At 40.3% G+C, this 18,964-nt stretch overlaps 2 protein-coding genes across 6 annotated transcripts in view; one reads left to right on the forward strand and one right to left on the reverse strand.

Moving 5' to 3' along the window:
• Nucleotides 1-2,955, forward strand: part of LOC146644293 (hippocalcin-like protein 1) — a 51,727-nt gene extending 48,772 nt beyond the window's left edge. For all 4 annotated transcript variants that reach the window (XM_085395936.1, XM_085395935.1, XM_085395938.1 and 1 more), the window contains exon 5: nucleotides 2,125-2,955. In XM_085395936.1, coding sequence (XP_085252062.1) covers nucleotides 2,125-2,222 — 98 coding nt within the window. In that variant the 3' untranslated portion in view covers nucleotides 2,223-2,955. The remainder of the gene's footprint in view (nucleotides 1-2,124) is intronic.
• A 2,450-nt stretch (nucleotides 2,956-5,405) lies between these two features.
• On the reverse strand, nucleotides 5,406-18,465 carry LOC146644294 (transmembrane protein 54-like). 2 transcript variants are annotated; one of them, XM_085396211.1, is made up of 6 exons: nucleotides 18,317-18,464; nucleotides 15,688-15,881; nucleotides 12,618-12,674; nucleotides 9,388-9,579; nucleotides 6,634-6,774; nucleotides 5,409-6,550 (listed from the first exon to the last, which is right to left on the reverse strand). In XM_085396211.1, the coding sequence occupies exons 1-6, from the start codon at nucleotides 18,327-18,329 to the stop codon at nucleotides 6,212-6,214; spliced, it is 936 nt and encodes a 311-aa protein (XP_085252337.1). In that variant the 5' UTR covers nucleotides 18,330-18,464; the 3' UTR covers nucleotides 5,409-6,211. The 2 variants fall into 2 exon arrangements, with proteins under 2 accessions (XP_085252338.1, XP_085252337.1); XM_085396212.1 differs by lacking the exon at nucleotides 6,634-6,774 and having other exon boundaries at nucleotides 5,406-6,550; nucleotides 18,317-18,465.
• Between the last annotated feature and the right edge of the window lie 499 nt (nucleotides 18,466-18,964).

The raw sequence follows: 18,964 nt of genomic DNA on the forward strand, positions 1-18,964 counted from the left end.
CATACCGCCCATGTGCAATGTTTTCTTCTTCTTCTGTTTTGTTTAATGGCAGTTTACTCCCCAGTGTATGAGGATACTGCCACCTGCTGACCGAGTGAATGAGCCCTATTGTAAAATGAACTAGCATCATTACAAACGCGTGTTAAATTTGATTTAGTGATAGTCGTGTGTTTATGCTTGTCTGTGTAGAGAGGATTGTTGGAATAGTAATGATGATGTCAGCTATCACTGTCAATTGTCATTAAACACTTAATCTGACTGATGAATCTTCACGTGACATATTACTAAGTCAGTATTATTAGGTCTGTAATTAGGCGCCATTCTTCATACTTTACGGCGCTGTTGTTCAATTGTGGGACGATCTCTGTTGAGGAGAAAAGCATTAATTTGTTTTGTATACGAATTATCCATTGTTTAAATGTCCCGGGCAGTCGAAAAGGAGGCAGAGCTGTTGAGAAATGCTATGAGCTAACTGGGCGCTAACCGTGTCACTCAAATACATTAACTGTTGCAATCTTGGCAAAGAGAGGAAGTGACGTAAGATTTGCGCATGCGTGGTACCGATCAGGTTTCAGGTACGGATCGGGTAGTGACACTAACAAGTAGCACTGATAAACTGTAAGGATACAATGTGCAGACACATTGGCTAATTGTAGTCTGATAATCCAATAAAATGCTTCAAAAGGTGCATTTTAAACAGCCCAAACACACACACTGTATATTCTGTAAACATACATTTTAATTCTGTAAAGTTGGCCATTTCACACGGAAATACCATTTTTCCCACTTGTATATTTGAGGAGGGCGTTGAATACATTAGTAGGTTAGTTTGGAATGTGCACTATCAACTAGTCACCAGCTGTAGTATTGTGTAGAACAAGCAAATATTTGTGGACATGACTTTGTTGAGGCTGACACACCTCTTTATCAGAACATTAGTTATAGTAACAGTGTAGGTACAGAAGCTGATACTTCTTAATCATACTTCCCTTGCTCACTCTTTTTCAGCATATTACCAGTGTTGGTCAAGTTACTTGAAAAAAGTAATCAGTTACTAATTACTGATTACTTCCCCAAAAAAGTAATCCCGTTACTTTACTGATTACTTATTTTCAAAAGTAATTAATTACTTAGTTACTTAGTTACTTTTTAAAAACACGATTTACAACCTGAATAGGTGATAAAGCAATAGATCTTTCAGCCCAATTCTACTTTTTCTACATAATCCATCATACAAAATGTAATCAAATGGAAAAGTCTCTTTTTAAAACTTGTTTTATCAGTTTTAATCTTTTAACTTTATGCATCAAGCAAATATTAAATTATATGCAACATTCTCTGACTGGAAGAAATTTGTTTAATATTTAAACCTATTTTCTGCACATTCCAGCACATAAAATAAAATATTTTTTTGTGTTTACACTCAGTCTTTCAAATAGATGCAAGTAAAACACAGCAGGAAATAAATAAAGTCAAAGACTAGCGGTCCTGTTGCTCTATTTTCACCTGTAAAGCAGGAGTAGGGTAGGCGGAGGTTTACCCTGGTGCAGGTGTGCCGCAGCGGTCAGTGGAAGAATCCACGAGTTTCTCTGCGAATTTCCCATTACGTCGTAGCGCACTCGGTGCTTGCTTGGAGGTTTAGGGGTTTTTTTTCGCTGTAAAAAGAAGTTTTCTTCCCACGCACAACGGATTCTAATATTTTTGTCACTTTTTATGGAATCAAACTCAAAGTAAGGTCAGTACTTCCACGCTTAAAAAGCTGCACGCTCATACTCTCTCCCGCACTCGATATATGATCCATTGTTGATCTGCACACAGCTGTTGTCACGAACGTCGCACTTGCTTACGTCACTGTCATGAGACATTCTCGCAAAAAAACCACGGTTTTAGTAACGCAGCGTTCCTACGGGAAAGTAAAGGTAATCTAATTACCGTTTTTGCAATAGTAATCCCTTACTTTACTCGTTACTTGAAAAAAGTAATTGGATTACAGTAACGTGTTACAAGTAACGCATTACTGCCCATCTCTGCATATTACACACATTCATCTTCAAAATATCTCCACAAATTAATAACAGCATTTCTTTTGTTTTTGTTCTTCTTCTCTCCCTGTCTCTCCTGCAGGCAAGCTATCCCTGGAGGAGTTTATCAAAGGTGCCAAAAGTGACCCCTCCATCGTTAGGCTACTCCAGTGTGACCCCAGCTCGGCCTCCCAGTTCTAAAACTGCCCCTACTGCAACCTTCTTTTTTTTTATCCACAACTTTGCTCTGTTGCTCTATTGAAACAGTCAATCAAATCAATGCATGATGGTTCTCGTCTCTGATATCTTTCTGTTGTTGTTGTTACTGTGTGCAAGGATGATAGAGGAGGATAAGGAAAGTCGTCACTGTCATTTTACGTTTATGTTTGGGAGAATGAAGGGACTAGGTATGACTGACAGAGACGCCTGCTAATGTTCCATAATATCTGTCTCTCTCTCTCTGGAGCGTTGGATTTCCAAGGAGCTTGTGACGGCGTGTGGATGTTTGTTTGTTTTTTTCTTTTTTCCGCAGGGAGAGGAATCAGTTCCTACTCCTACACATATGCACATGTAGATGTACATCATGTATATACTGTACGCCTGTATATCATAAGATAAAGTGCATCTGTCTTCATATAGGGGCGCACACTCTTTGCCATTGAAAGGCAGTATTATGTAGCGTAGCTTCCTGGTGGTCCATCTGAATGGGCAGTTTAAGGGGGTGGGATGGGGGCGGGGCTTGTACATCAGATTTCTTTTATTTTATTTTTTTTTTAATTTAAAATGCTTTTTATTTTCCTTTTGTACATACTGTTTTCCTCCTTCATGGTTTATTTATTCAGTTTTTATTCTCATTATTGCGCTTTTACTTTGATAATATCGAGATGATCAAATTCCAGTTTACAGTGACGGAGAGAGAGAGAGAGAGACAAAACTAGTCAAGATTGACCTCTTTGTGGACTCGAGCGGAGGAATTCCTGTAAAATAACGGGATCCCATTTGTTGCATTTGATCAATGACACCAGTAGCACATATCAGTCGAGCCGCCATTTGTTTATATAAAGTATGGCTGTGCATTTGGGTCTGAATGCGTGTGCGTGCATGTGGACACACACACTGTATGCTTGAGGCTAACTTTTACAGTATTATCTTGTTGTGTTGTTTCTTAATTTGTAAGTATTTTAAAGTTCTTTAACGATGAGCAGTAAACTTAAGATAGCTGTAACCGTTCGCTATACTACTGCATGATCCTTCGAACCCGGCGACGACAGAATCCACAGACACAGTTTACGCACAGCGGTAACTTTTTGTAGCTCTTCAGCCTCCTCAGCATGGACCCCAGGCAGAAATGATTCGATATTTGTCTTGCTCTGGGACAGCACGGGCCTCCTACCCCCGCGCTCTCTTTTCCTCTGACAGACCGAGAACTCACTAAGGGCTTGTTCATCACTCTCTAGCTTAATGATTTTTTTATTATTATTATTTTTTAACCTCCTGGATTAGTCTGCTTGCAGAGCAGTTAGATGAAGGGACGTCTTTCACAAGATTGCAGCGAGTCCGGAAATGTGTTCTAATTTGGATCTGTTTGATCTTATTTATAGAGCAGAAAGAATGTTGAATATATTTTAAAAAATTTAAAATTATAAACTTGTCTCCTGTATCAGTGACAAATAAGTATTGTGCGTTGTTGAGGTTTTAAAAAGACCAGATGCAGTTGTGAAGAAGACCTGAACCTGAAATAAACATAGTCACTGGTTGCAGCACGGCCAGCACCATTCTCCTTTATCACGCCTTAAATGCCCCGATAGTCAGATCACTATTGCCCTCTTGTGTTTTCAAGGTAAAACACACACACTCAAATTGAAGCAATGGGACAAAGCTAACAGAAAATGTGTGGATATGGCGCATAAGGAAGTTGGACTCAAGGATATCAGTTTGTCATGATGGATTTTGTCATCATGGGTGTCGTGATGAGCAAAACACAAAATCACGTTGACGGTATTTCAATAGTTATAGAAAATAATGCTCTCGGTCAAATTTTTTGTCTTCTTTAATGAACACAGCAGGGAGGAGGTAGGAATGTAGTCATGAATTCATAAATACTCAAACAACATTGATATTTTATTTTTAAATATCAGGATTATTGTTAATTCAAAGTTAGCATGGCACCTCTGGCCTGTAATATTAGTTTCAATGGTGTGTTCTGCAGACAGAACGCCAACACGTTGTTGTCTCCTTTCAATTTTATCTTGACATCATTAGCCAGAATTTAGCTAACTTACTGAATACTACTGTAGCAGTGGGGGCTGAGAGTCGTCCTGGTGCTGCTGCATCTATGTGACATTTAACTAGTACCAAACACTCGCACAGGAGCTTCCTAACCAGCCGCACCTCTGCTTTGGGGATCCTTTAGTATCACTGCCTTCTGCTGGTAGGATAAAGAACAACAGTTGCTACTCTCTGATCTATTACAGTGTAATCCTTTTCTATTCTCACTGCCTCTGATAAACTGGTACTTTGTGTTGGATAAATACGAACCTCCTTTCTTCCTTCCTACTTTTCTGTTGCATGAAAACCTCATCTGAGGATGTCATGTTTATTCTGTTGAACCTGAAATCGAAATATATGTGTTTCTAAGCTGCACGTGTGCACTGCGTCCTCATTTGTGGTCATTTTGGATACGTGTGGAAAACGTTAAAACAGGGGTCGACATACAGTCTGCTTTTGTCTTAACTGGATCAAACCAATGAAACTCTGTGAAACTGCTTAGAGTTGTAAACCACTGACATTGTTATCATATTAAAACATTTAATTATCTTAATATAGGAATAAGACGCTCAATTTTAACATTGTCTCATTTTGTCTACATGATATAGAAATGTAGAATGCAGTTTTAAAGAAAAACATCTGCTAGCATTAATCTTTGGGCTTAAATTACAAGGGGAAAAAAATCAGCAGAAAAAAGTAGGTCATTGCCCAGACGGTCCTCTAATTATGGAGCAGAAAGATTTTTGTTAATTCACATAAAATAGCCTTTTTTTGCAGACCCATTGTACAAAAAAAAAGAAAGAAAATCCAACATTTATTCCTCTCTCCTTTTTTTCTAAGCAGCCCAGTCGACCGAATTGGGAGTCTGTGGTGGCCCAATTCTGGTCCCCAAGCCTTATGTTTGAGCAGATCATGTCTGATCTGACAGCTGAACTGTAATATAATTAAAACATGACATATATATTCCAGGCACTTCTTCACGTGCACCTGCAGATGGTTTGTACCAACCTGGCTAAAAGTCATGCATAACCAGTCCTACCTGTCAGGTCACTCACGAGCTGCTGGGGTTACCATGTGCTAAAAATGTTTTGGTGCCAAAGTTCAGAAACAAAACACATAACAATGGTGTGGTTTCTTGAATAAAAACTTTATTTACTTAAGAAATAAAAAAAACAACATGTGCAGTGCTAATTTGACTTGAGCTAAAAGAAGAAAACAAAATGCATCTCATACCCTGTTAGGCAAACCTGAGACTCTATCCTCAACAAAAAAGAGGAAAAGCATTGTAACACCAGGAGAGCAGCTCATTTACATCCCAACAAAGTCAGAATAAAGAATATTTTCATCTTGTTCTTCCAATTCTGTTGGCATTGTGCAAAAGAACCCACCAAAAAACCCCACAATGAAAACATTTTGTGGTCACATTTTGGCGTGTGTGAAATACTGAGCTTTGAATTGTGGTAGAGATTTCAGTGTTGGAGAGCGCTAACTTCCAGATTAGCCCTGCCTCATGGCTTTATAATGGGAAAGTGTGAATCGAGTTTTAAACAGGTCCGAACAGCTGACATCACAGTGACATCGGATCATTCATCCAACCCTTGACAACAAACTGACCAGCTATTTCTCATAATCCCATTCAGACCCGGCACTGTGTCCTCTCTTTGCAGCATCTCTCCTCCTGATGTGCATATTTTGTTCAACACGATGACAAGAATGAGAACTGACAAATTCCCATAACTGGGAAATAATCTGGGCCTCAGAATATTCATAGATCACTTCCTCTTAAAGAAACATCTTCATCTGAGGCCAGAGCTTTAAAGTACTGACAGGTTATGAGCATGAAGTTTGACTCCAAGTACTGTAGCTGGAACCTCATAAGACTTTTTCTGGCTCTTCGAGTAGATCTGCTGCGTTAAATAACGCTATATCCAGAAGCTGGACCTTTCCAGCGCACCCCTTTGCAAGAGCCGGTGTTGCTCCGTCGCCATTTGCTGGCTTCCAGCTCTTGTTACTTGCCTTTCTCTGTCTGATCTCACTCTGTGTGGCTGGCGAAGAGGTTGCCTCTCCGAGGGAGGAAGACTGTGGTCCTGTGGAGGGGTGGGAGTTCGGTGCTGGCGTTGTGGAGTTGCTGTGCTCCTTCTTGGTGGTTGGCTGTAGGTTCTTGGAGGCTCTGTATGCCCAGGGGCAGGTTCATTGTAGCTACTTGGAGGTCTAGAATAGTGAGGAGAAGCACCTTTCTCGATTGGCACCACAGCGTTAATCTACAGAGACACCAAAAAATGGCTTTAGTTATAGTGCACAGACTGCCAGTAGAGTTCAATAGATGCCCGAGTCAAAATCTCACCGATCTGCCTCTGGGTCTCTTCCTGGTAGGACAGCAAGGCAGACCCAGAAAGGAAATGCAGACAGCAAGGCAGCGGGCACAAAACACCAGCTGGATGAGACAAGTCACGATTAAAGGCACCCAAAGGATCAGAGTCGTACTCTGGGGAGGGAGAAGGTGAAGATGAGCTGGGGGGAAACACCAGCTGGACCATTCAGAGAACAATATCTGTAAAGGTGCTCTGCAGTCTCACATAAAATGGGGAAACTGTATAGATAATAATGTGATACAGAAGTGAACGTGTTCTCAGATTGCACAGCAGGGCTGCAAACCAAAAAACTTCTGGTTTGCAGCCCTGCTGTGGGAATTTCAGTTTGTACAGGAGAGGCTGGATAAAATATGCAGAGCAGAGTATCAGCATGAAATGCTACAGAGGGAATTCAAAGAAATAGAGATGCCTTTTGTTGTTGGGCACACTGACTCGCAGACTACAAAGAGAATAAAAAAAGTGCACCGCTCGAAATTTGGAGCTCTCTTTGTAAATCATGATGAAATATGCAGGAAGCACAGAACATAAGGCTTGCATAACCATCATTACTGCTTCTAAGCATGCATGTGTGCCAGAAAAGTCCAAAATACACTCTCAGGTGATGTAATGTACCCTCCGGCAGCCATATTGGAGGCCGCTAGCTAATACACAGCACTGAGTGAACAGCATGGTCTGCAGTCTCAATAGACTAAGACAAAACTTGATGCTCTGGGGTCCAGCTTAAATTTGGTCCATCACAAACTTTATGTGGCTGTAAAATGAGGAAGAAACACACCAAAGATGATAATCCAACCCTCATTCCAGAAAGAAAGCAGAAGAACTTGATTGCACAGCAACGCAGCCGCAAAGTGTCAGCAGACAAAGATGGAGAGCGAGGGTCGCTAAATACTAAATACAGACTCCGTAACCACAATCTTCCTCTGGCATTAACATCAGCACAAAAACTGTGTGCCAGGAGCTTCAATAGGAATCCTATTATTACGCTTTACATTATGTACTCAGGTTTGCAATAATTCCCCCACTTTTCCTTTTAGCTTCATTTCCTTCTACCACTCCCGTTCACGTCCTGTCAGACTGTGGCAGGTTCACACTGATTTATTTATTCAGAGGAATTCTAAATAAAACACGAAGAAATCCACATAATTAACAAGACAAGTTTCTTCTCTTTGCTTAAATTCTAATAAATGTACTTGTTATTAATTATTTTTAGGTCTATGAGCAATTGTAATCTCAATATTGAACAAAATAATTCTGTATATACAGTGGTCCCTCGTTTATCGCAGGAGTTACTTTCTAAAAATAACCGGTGATAGGTGAAATCGGCAAAGTAGCCAACCTTATATTATTTTTTACATTTATTATAGATGTTTTAAGGCTGTAAAATCCCTCACTGCACACTTTATACACTTTTCTCAGACAGGCATGAACATTTTCACACTTTTCTCTCAAAGTTCAAACCTTTGTAGAAAAATAAGTTCAGTATTATAGAATGAAACCAAAGGCACCCATGGTTTCCTTTGACGGTGCAAAACATTTCATCGACATTGTTGTGTTTGTCGGGGAGAAAACTTACATACTGTACAGCACTTCAGACTCACGCTGCTAGCGATGGAAGATTTATGTAAAGTTGACAAGCTGAATGAAAAGTGAACCGTTATAGCGAGGGACCACTGTAATGGAATAACAAGCAGCACTAGTGCATTTTTGGCTTCTTCAGCTATACTATAATGTGAAAACACCTGTGTTATTTAAAGCAGCTTGAATGTCAGGGTTTTAAGGTAGTACGTCTGAGGTAGTCGTTGCTTTAACTGTCTTTTGTGATCTTCAGGATGATTTGCCCTGTTCTCATCCCAATCATCCGGTGTAGGGCACTAAATAAAGTAAATAAAAGCACGATCCACAGGCGGTTACAATCATGGTTAAATGACTTACACAGATGTATTGATTCAAACGGAAACATATCTGTTCACCCAGAGAAACAATGTAGAAACGAGGCATAACATGCTACCCTGTGATTACCGCTCTCTATCATGATGAGTGACGATCTGCACTGCAGACACGACTGCACGATGGCAGTCTCCTTTTCAATATTTAGACAAGTGAAGCCCTCCCACTCACTGAGCCACACAATTGACTGAAAGAATACAAACACGGTGGCGGTGGGGACTGTCTGCCCAGGGCCGTGTCTGTGCTACTTACAAATGATAACCTACACCGCGTGCAGCAGCTGTGCCATTAACCCCCCGTGCCAAGAATAAATCCACTCTAAGATGAAGGTGACTGATGCAACAAATTGTCAACTACATTGGGTGTTAAAACGCCAAAGTGTTGCTGATGTGTGGATGTTTCCGTGAGGCTTAGTGCGTCTGACAGCGTAACGGTGTCTGGACGCAGCCCGGAGCTAGCTGACGGGGTCAGGTCAGCGTTTGTGCCACCAGTCCGTCAGCCGCACAAGCGCGACAGCCTGAGTGACAGAGAAGACAGACACCCAGCCTCCCACTCCTTCTCCCACACCCTTATGTACACACACACACACACACACACACACACACACACACACACACACACACACACACAGTACAAAAGGGAATGCTGCCACCATGATGCACAGCCTCTGTTGTGATTATGTCACAACAGTCAGCTGTTCAAAGAGCCATCTGCTGCAGAAAAGGTCACAGGTCACGCCTTGATCTCAGCATCTGTGGCGCGCACACTAATGCACTCACGTAGATGCGTGTGGGGTCAAAGGGACACTCGTTGGTGACGCTGGAGTAGCCGGTGGCGTCAGGGAAGCGGCAGAAAGTCATGAAGCTCCGCCCACCGTGAACAATGGCCCTCACCACGGATACAAAAAGGCCAATGGCTGAAGCCGCTGCCGTGAAAGACGCAACCAGACTCACTGTGAAGAGAGACCACGTCTAGGGGAAAGGAAGAGAGAAGCACAACTTAGATGATCAGGAAAGAAAAATTCTCCCAGCTGGGAAACTGGGGCATCTCCGGCTGGAAATAGACTTTAAAAAAAAAGAAAAGAAAAAGACAGCAAAAGAGAAACAAACATTAGTAGAGCTGAGATTATTCACAGCAGCCGCTCTGACATGTCAGAGCAACAAAAGCACAGGTGTATTAATGATTCTGGTTCCACTCCTGCTACTGTGCGTGCTGATTCACTGCCATAGACTCCTCATCCTCCCCACCCACAACAAGAAGTTTGCAATACAAACAGGGTTAGTTAGGATAGTAAAGCAAGCAAAAGCAGGAGCAGGATTTTGACTGATGCTCATAAGGAAATATGCAAAGAACAGCAAGACTAACTCGACAAAAAAAAACAAAACAGTTTGATATTTAACGACCTCACTTCAACAAGGGGGTGCAGTGTGGAGTTTGCATGTTCTCCCTGTGTCTGTGGGCTCTCCAGTTATACTGGCTTCCTCCCACAGTCCAAACACACAAATGGGGTTAGGTAAATTGACCATAGGTATGAATGTGAGTATGAATGGTTGTCTGTCTCTCTTTGTTAGCTCTGTGGTGGACTGGCGTCCTCTGCCTCTATGATATGATCCAGCTGCCTCCGTGACCCTTAATTGGATAAGCAGAGGAAAATGGATGGATGGCTGGACTTTAACCATGCTTTTGATTAAGTAGACTTTAAATTGTTGTGTCCCTCCATTTATCGCAATTTGTCATTATGCAGCCTATCAGATTTCATATACCAAGATAAGTGTTCTTGTCAAAAGAACTCCTGTGTCTGAATATTGTGTTTCTGTCTTCAAAGAGTTGAGCTCCCTCAACACACAAAAAAACAACAACCCTAAATTACAAAAAAAAAAAAAAACTAAACCAAAACCCCAAAAGAAATCGGTTTTTCTCTGCTTGGACATGTTCTCTCGCCTTGCTTGTCCTGACTGCACTGCCATAACCTAGCATAGCGTCGCATAGCGTAGCGTAGCATAACATAATAGGCTCTCAAAACACATTATGATTTGAATGTTGATGGCTGCACAGTAAAAGCTACAGATAGCAGCCTTAGGCTCACACAGGATTAGAGAGCGTTAAAAGACTGCCTGGCAACCATTGGTTGTTATTAAAAAAAAATGTTACCCAATCTGTTGCAAGTACTTGCTAGAGGCTGCTGGCAGTTGCTGTGAAATCGACTGCTAAAGCCCCAATCATACAGGCTTAAAAACCTGCAATGCCTTCTGCTAGCCCCTAGTTGCTAGGGAAAAATTTATATTCCCTAAATTGTTTGCAAGTGGTTGCTGGAGGTTGTTAGCTGCTGCTAGGTGAAACTAGTTGTAAGAACTTATACAGCTGTGCTGACAACCTCCTTGCAATTGCTTTTGTTGCTAAAAACATTGCTGTGGTTGCCTGTTTGTATGTTGCTCCTTTTGCCAAGTGTTGGTTTCAGAGGTTGGGGGTTGCTGCAGCACTCCTTCTGTGACCCATCACAACAAACAACCTCCAACAACCACTCACCAACCAGTCGGCAATTAAGATAGGCCTGTGTGATTAGGGGCTTAGCAATCCATCCATTTTCTACCAATTGTTCAGGGCCGGTTGGCGAGGACAGCTGGATGCCAACAGAATCACATCATCTACAAAAAGCAGAGATGAGATTCTGAGGCCACTAAAGTGAAAGCCTACTGCCACCTGGCTACACCTAAAACCTATGTCCATAATATCTGAAAAGAATGAAAAGAATCTGTGACAAAGGGCAGGCGTAGCAAAGTCCGACACCCACTGGGAACGAGTCTGGGTTATTGTCAGTAGTTTCGATCAAGCTCCTGCTGTAGATCTACAGCAAACACCCCATAGCCTGTAGCACCCCCAACAGGACACTCGGAGGGATGCGGCTGAATGCCTTCTCCAAGTCCACAAAACACAAGTAGACTGTGGGTTATAGATTTGAAATGAAAATTTTGATTTGATCACAATAAAAAGCTTGGGTTAAAAACAATTTTAAATGGGAACTAAAGTCCAATTTAACCATGAACACAAACATTGCAGTTTATTTCCTGATGTTTTACAAATGGTGTTTCCTAAGTACAGTCATCGCCTGTTCTAAGGAACTACTTATGATTTGTTTTAAAAAAGAAAAAATAATAGTAATCCATTCAGGATGTAGCACGCCTCTTGGACAATGCAACAGGAATAAGCTCCAGCCTCCATGCATGATAAGAAGATAAGAAAATAGACTGATTATGCAAGCCTTAGCCATACTTGTATTACAAATGAATGATGCACGATAATGAATGATACGCTGGGTGGAGAAACCTATCCCGAATTTACAGAAGGTGAGATGCAGCTAATCAGCGTGCCCAGATATTTAAAGTCAATTTGCGAAGATGACTGAGCTGTTAAATCAAAACCCAATAAGGCCAGTAAAAAGAAATTAAAAAAAAAAAAAAAACACCTACAGCAGCCACATGTAAGAAAGGCCAGTGTTCACTCATCACTTGAAGTGGATGACTGAGTTACATAACAAGATGTAATGGACTCAAACTGCCGCCTCACAGCCTGCTTCACAGAGGCACTCGCTAACAAAGGAAACCGGAGTGGTTTATCAAGCTACAGCTCACTCATGAGCAAGCTGCCTCGTCAGTCCCGTCTGAGCAGCCCGACAGCTAACTGAATAAACATAGAGGAGATGCAGGGAGTGAGAGGGGGGGAAAAAAACAGAAACACACACACAAATCCAGCTCTGCAGGGCTGAATTCAGACACCTGAGGCAATGTGCAGGCTTTTTTTTAAGTCACGACAGAGAGAAAAAGGTGAGGAAGCTGTAAAATATCAAAGCAGAAGCAGGCGAGCAGAGTGCTGGAGCGCTGTGAAGGTACCGCTCTGGCACAGTAATGTTAGATCAATAAGAAAAGCAAAGGAGAAAAGGTGGATAACACAAGGAGAAAGGAACCTACTCTCCAGATATTGAGATTAAAAAGCATACTGCAGAGATACTAACCAGGGATTTACTCTTGTTTTTAGAGAGGACGATAGCCAGAATACCAGCAACAACTCCCTGCGGAAAGAACACAGATGACATTAAAAAAAAACAAAAAACAAACAAACCCAAAAACAAAACAGGGAACGCACTGCAAGCAATTCAAACACATCTTTAAGTGCCTCTGTATTTTTGAAAGATATTTTTAGGAGACCTGAGGAGCAGCATTTTCACAGAGTGGCTCAAACTAAGTGAAAACCACTCAGATTCCTACACAAGCCACATTTTTCAGAGAGAGATTAAACATTATTCTAGAGTTCTTTATACATTAAAAATGGTTTTAATGAACTTTAACACTGACCTATTTTCACATACAAACAAATGTGCTGCATGTCATTCTCAGAATTGCTTCCTCATAGCAGCAAGGAGAATCATTTATGGCACAAACCCAAAGAACGGCCAGAAGTGAACCCTGTCTTAAAATGTGGTCACATCTTACAGCAGAGTCATTGTGACTTTGTTTCATTCTCATATGTAACGAGCACATCACATCAATCCCCTATGAACGACATCAGCAACTTTTAACTAGAGTTGGGGTAGTCCAATTAACCAAAGGCCGGAGCTGCAGATTAGAAACGAAAAGTCAACTTAAGCCTGTGATATTTGTCCAGAGATGGCAAAAGTGAGCACATTCATCACTAAAGCAGACATACAGATGCTTGTGATAACAAGTACTTTGGTAAATGTTAATGTACTGATTCAATTTATTAACTCAAGTAAGAGAGAAAAGGCAGAAAGTAAAAAGTAACTCTTTGGATATTTCTACCAGCTTTTTGAACCTCCCACAAACATGAATACAAACCTTATCATTTTAAAATTTGAATTCCGATAACCATCTGTTATTTGGAAGCAAAGTGACATTCAGCATGTGAGGGCAGCGTAAAAGCCCGTCTTATCTGTCTTACATCTTTCTCCATCTCTGATTGAGCGTATCTGGCCATATCCCTGTGTTGATGTTAATCATGCATTATGATAATAATGTTGTTCCAGGATCGACATTGCAATTGATTGATCACGTTGTGTCATAACTTTGGAATTCGGAGAAAAAGAAAAAGAAAAAAGCCTTTGTTTATAAGAAACTCTCGTCTGGAAAAAATGTAAGCATGTCAAGTGTTTCCTTTATTAAGTTATATTATATAATGTGTATATTATCAATATTATCAGCTTTGCTGTTACTCCAAATTTACGCTACTCATGCTGGTTATCTAGCAATAGTTTTTAAAAGCATTAGCTAACTTCCTGGCTAATGCTAACTGACTCCTCAGACAACATCATTGGTCAGCTGGAATCTTGATCCTGGACCGATGACGATGCAGGATCAACGGGATTATCAGATGGTAGCTCTGAGTGAACTTATCGAGCACTCTTCTTTTCCTGGGAAATACAGCAGCTGGATCTTTAGCCAACAGACGTAACGCGTGACCAACTGCATACAAATAGATAGTGTATTTGTTGATATCTCTTGAGCTTTTAGAAACTTATTTGAAATTACCTGCTACCAAAACAAACCCCTGAACAAACAAAAAGTTACTTAATTTACGCTAGCGCCTCTTCTGTAGCGCTAGCTAGATGTTTAAGTACTTCAACCACAACTTTTGGACGATCTGCACCAAAAAAGCCATCCCAGATTGTTCCGGCCCACTTAACCCCTGAGTATAGTACAACAAATGATATAATGTGTATAGATTATATATTTGGGTTTTTTTGCCTCTTAGATTTCTTTGTAATAAGCACCAGTGATGGAGACACCAGCAGGACTGATTGTCCTTTTTCTTGTTCTCCCCATTTAGCCTCCAATCACTTTAATGTTTGAACATTAGCAATGTCAGGAAATAATAGCCCCCTCAAAAGCGTTAAACCTGGAGTAAAGAACTTGTTTGGAAAATGTAATGAGTAGAAAGTGCAGATATCTTGGTTAAAATGTAGGGAGTACAAGTAAAAAGCTGAAAAGGTAAAGTAAAGACATCTGAAAAATCTTCTTAAGTACAGTAAAGTATATTTTTACTTCACAGCTGTGAATTTGTCTACAGATTTATAACTTATGAATCCTGAAAAACAGTTAATTCTATTGTTTTTTGTGCTGTCATCACCACGAGGGAAGGCAACATTGGTAATACTTTAATAAAACGTACGCACGTAAAAGAATTCTTACCCTGCACAAAGAAAACAAACAAGCACGCACACACACACAAAATCACCATCGGCTTTACAAAACCCGCGCACCGGCCTGTCGCGTCTCACCACCATCTTTATCTGCACACTGCTCCACGTGACCTTAACTCGTCCACACTGTTTTGGATGTGTGACACTCAGGGTGACAGAGTATGATCAAGCAAATAAAGCTTTAGTCACAAATGACTATTCCCCGACTGAATGGGAGTGGCAGCTGAAAAGTTTACACTGGCTGCAGCACTGAGAGTGAACTTTTAGTCTGAGGGCAAACTTCTTTCCAGTCTGTTGCACATTTTCAAGCTTTAGCATCACTAAGCTAACAGAAAGCATGAAAAACTAGAATATGTTTATGTTTGTATATTGCATGTTGTAGCATATGGTATTTTGGAAAACCCTAACTATAAATAATAACGAAAAGGCAATATTTTATCATTATTATTATTATTGTTGTCGTTATTGTTAGTGATAATAGTAGAAGTAGTATTCATGCCAAAGATTTATTTTTAAATAGTTAAAACCTGTTCTAAAATCACAGGAGTGAAGCAAAGATGACATTTTTTTAACCAATCCTCCAGAGAGGAGGATTGGGGGTGTTTTGGCTCTTTTTGAATGTGGTCTTGCAGGTCAGTTCTCTTTGTTACCTTCAGGGCATCGTTATACCTTACCTGCTAGTAAAGGTTTTTGATGCTTTAGCTCACGTGTTTGTTTGGATGTTACTGTGTTTTATGCACAACAAGCTTCTCCGAGCTAAATTAGCCACAGTGGGATTTATACAGTTATTAATAAAGATTAGATTTCCTAAAATTCCCTCCACAGAGATGTCCTCTAGCTCTATCCTTGTTAGTGCCAAAATGCTCACCAGCATGCCAGATGTGATGGCCACCACGTTGGCGATGGCGTACTGCATGGTACGGTCCTGGTTTTTGATGCTGATGTACCTGAGCACCACGCCATGCACCAGAGCTCCCAACAGAAAGTTCACGTGACCGACTAGAATCACGCTCAGACCCATCTTCATCAGGGCCTTGGGATCCTGCAGGCTGTCGCACAGTCCTGATGGGAGAGGGAGAAAAGAAGCAGGTCGATCCACAGCAGCAGAGCAGAGAGAGGTGACTTTACGTCATCCACGCCGTATTGATCAGAAACACAGGGGCCAGGTCAAAACCACGGCGGAGATGTCAGCCGTGTTAATAATTAGCTGCTGAGCGCAGGCTGTCCCAAACAAGTGTGTAAGAGGTGACCAAAGATTTCCAAGACAAAAAAATCTACACTTGGCCTGTTATGCTCCCCCCCATCTTTTCAACCAGTCAATGCTCACAATAAACCCACATTAGCTTCATGTAATGCACAATAATCCCTCTTATCCAAAAGCGGAAACTACAGATACAGTTCCTGACAAGCTTATCTACTCTTGGCTCTGTGTGATGTCATCAATGTCATCATCTAAGACACACGCCCTGTTTGTGTCACTTTTAGGCTTGCACATCAACTTTAATCTCATCTTGTGAAAAGCCTGTTGTTGAAACCTTCTGTTTACTAGAAACAGCCAATCAGAAGAAAGCAAGCTTTAAGGGAAGGGGAAAGGCGCTAACACAGACGCTGGATAAAATCAAGGGATGCTCCAAGGCCCAGTTTAATAGAAAGAAGGATTATTATGAACTGCCAAAGCTGCTCAAGTAGAAAGTAAAATTATGAAGTAGAAAATTTGCATGAACAAGGCTCCCTTTCTTATGAAATCTGGATCACATCTCAATTTATATAATAAATATTGATGGGGTTTGTGTAGTCACGTGACACCGGTCCTCGCATACATTTCGTACGGCGATCCATCCAAGTGAGATCCATATTTATTCCTTTATTCCAGCCACAACAGTTTCACAACTAAATATCTGGTCAATGTTTACTCGCCTCTTGCCACGTGAAACATCCACGCACATATGGGGCGCCGTTTGTAAAGTGAAACATGCTGAAATTAACGGCAACATTTTTCCACATTTAGCTCAAAACCTTACAAAAACATATTTTTTCGAGTAATGTTTTACAACATTTAGTAAAATATTTGTAACTTTTCATCAAATGTTAAATATTAAATCTAAATGTTAAATGTTAAATCTAAATGTTAAATGTTAAATCTAAATGTTAAATGTTAAATCTAAATGTTAAATCTAAATCTAAATGTTAAATCTAAATGCTAAATGTTAAACCTAAATATTTAGGCTAATATGCAAATTTATTGTACGGATCAACGGAAATACCAAAATAAAAGCTTCCCGAAAACCTCCGGTGCAAAATTGTGTCTGTTCTCCTCCTCACTTCTCCCCGCCATGTGCTGCTTCACTTCTTGCCTACGAGCATGTCCAGCGATTTTGCTGGACATGTGCTGCAGCGATTGTGAAGTGAAGACTGCAGCTACTAAGAGTGCACTACTGCTGAACCTTTGGATGGCCGACAAAACGGATCTTCCGATGTTTTCAGCTAAATCGCCGGACGTGCTTTCTCATGGTCGGGTTATGGCTGAATTCCAGTGGAATGACGGTCCCGCCATAATAGACGTTTCAGCCATGTGTTCCAGCCCTAAACCTAACCTTATCCCTAACTATAACCTTATTCCTAACCTTTACTAGCAGTTAAATGACGTAAAATAGTGTTTTCCAAATGATTTTTAGAAAATGAACGAACATGTGTAGATTGAGTCCAAACGGTTCTCATGTGCTCTCCTTTTTCCGATGCCGTAATTTAGGAACGTGTTGGGTACCCGAAAGCATGAAATGTTGACAATTTGTCACCTAGCGAAAATTATTACACTTTGGGAGTGAGAACGAACGTGTCTGACCACTACCGGCACACTTTTGCACCGGAGGTTTTCGGAAAGCTTTTATTTTGGTATTTCCGCTGATCCGTGCAATAAATTTGCATGTTAGCCTAAACATTTAGATTTAACATTTAGCATTTAGATTTAACATTTAGATTTAGATTTAAATATAATATTTAGATTTAACATTTAGATTTAAATATAATATTTAGATTTAACATTTAACATTTAGATTTAAATATAATATTTAGATTTAACATTTAGATTGAATATTTAACATTTTGATTTAACATTTAAAATTCTGTTTTAAATATGAAAAGTTACAAATATTTTACTAAATGTTGTAAAAAATGACTTGTTTTGAGCTAAATGTGGAAAAATGTTGCCGTTAATTTCAGCATGTTTCACTTTACAAACGGCGCCCCATACGCACAGGCATGACAGTTGTGACAATGTAACACGGTGCTGGGTTTGTTTGAATCTGCCAGTAAAGGGTGATAACGTTTAGAGAAAATGCCCAAAGTAAGCAGTCACTCTGTTATTGCGGTATTAAAAGTGACCTGATAAACTAGTTCCACGCCACCACCACCACACCCAAACAAACACTGAAGTCTGGAACACTGACAGCACTTTACAGGCGATTAAATCCCCAAACCCCCACACTCCTGTTTGTTACCTGTGTCGCCCATCTCTGTCAGGTCACCATTCGGTAGGTTTTTTTGTTTGTCTGTTTTAAATTATTTTAATTCAAAAGACAGGCTGTCCTGGGGTGGGACGGTGTCAGCGTGCTCTCGCTTCTTCTTCAAAGTGATCTCCACAATCCCGTCGGACAGAAAGTCACAGTCTCTGACACTCCTGCACGACGCTTTTCAAAATAAAACAATGATCCCTGAAAGTGGAGCATACTTGATGAGTTTTCAAAACTGTCGATAAGCTTTTTTGTTATTATGAAAAGACACGATGAATTTAGTACTTTAAACTGATTCTTTCTTGTGTGGAAAAATAAATTGGGATTAAAAATTTTCTCCCCTGAATAAATTGTTTTAAATACATGCTTTTATTTCGAAAGTAAATTCAATAATTATATATATATAATATTCTCTAACCTTGATGCAGACAGGGCACTGCCTATAGATTTCTTTTTAAATGTAAAAATATTTGAATGATTGTGATGTAACTTTTGACAGTTTGACAGTTGCCATTAAAAAAAAAAGTCCAAACTTCAATATATGTGGCTGGTTTGAATAAATAAGTAAGCTGCACAAGAGTAAAAGAATGTGTAGCAACTACAGCAAAATAATCTTTTAAAGAAGCCCAAATAGTA

The sequence above is a fragment of the Rhamphochromis longiceps genome, linkage group LG22 (genome assembly GCF_057381845.1).
Source record: "Rhamphochromis longiceps isolate RC_006_pf linkage group LG22, R_longiceps_female_GT1.1, whole genome shotgun sequence".
Classification (NCBI taxonomy): Eukaryota; Metazoa; Chordata; class Actinopteri; order Cichliformes; family Cichlidae; genus Rhamphochromis; species Rhamphochromis longiceps.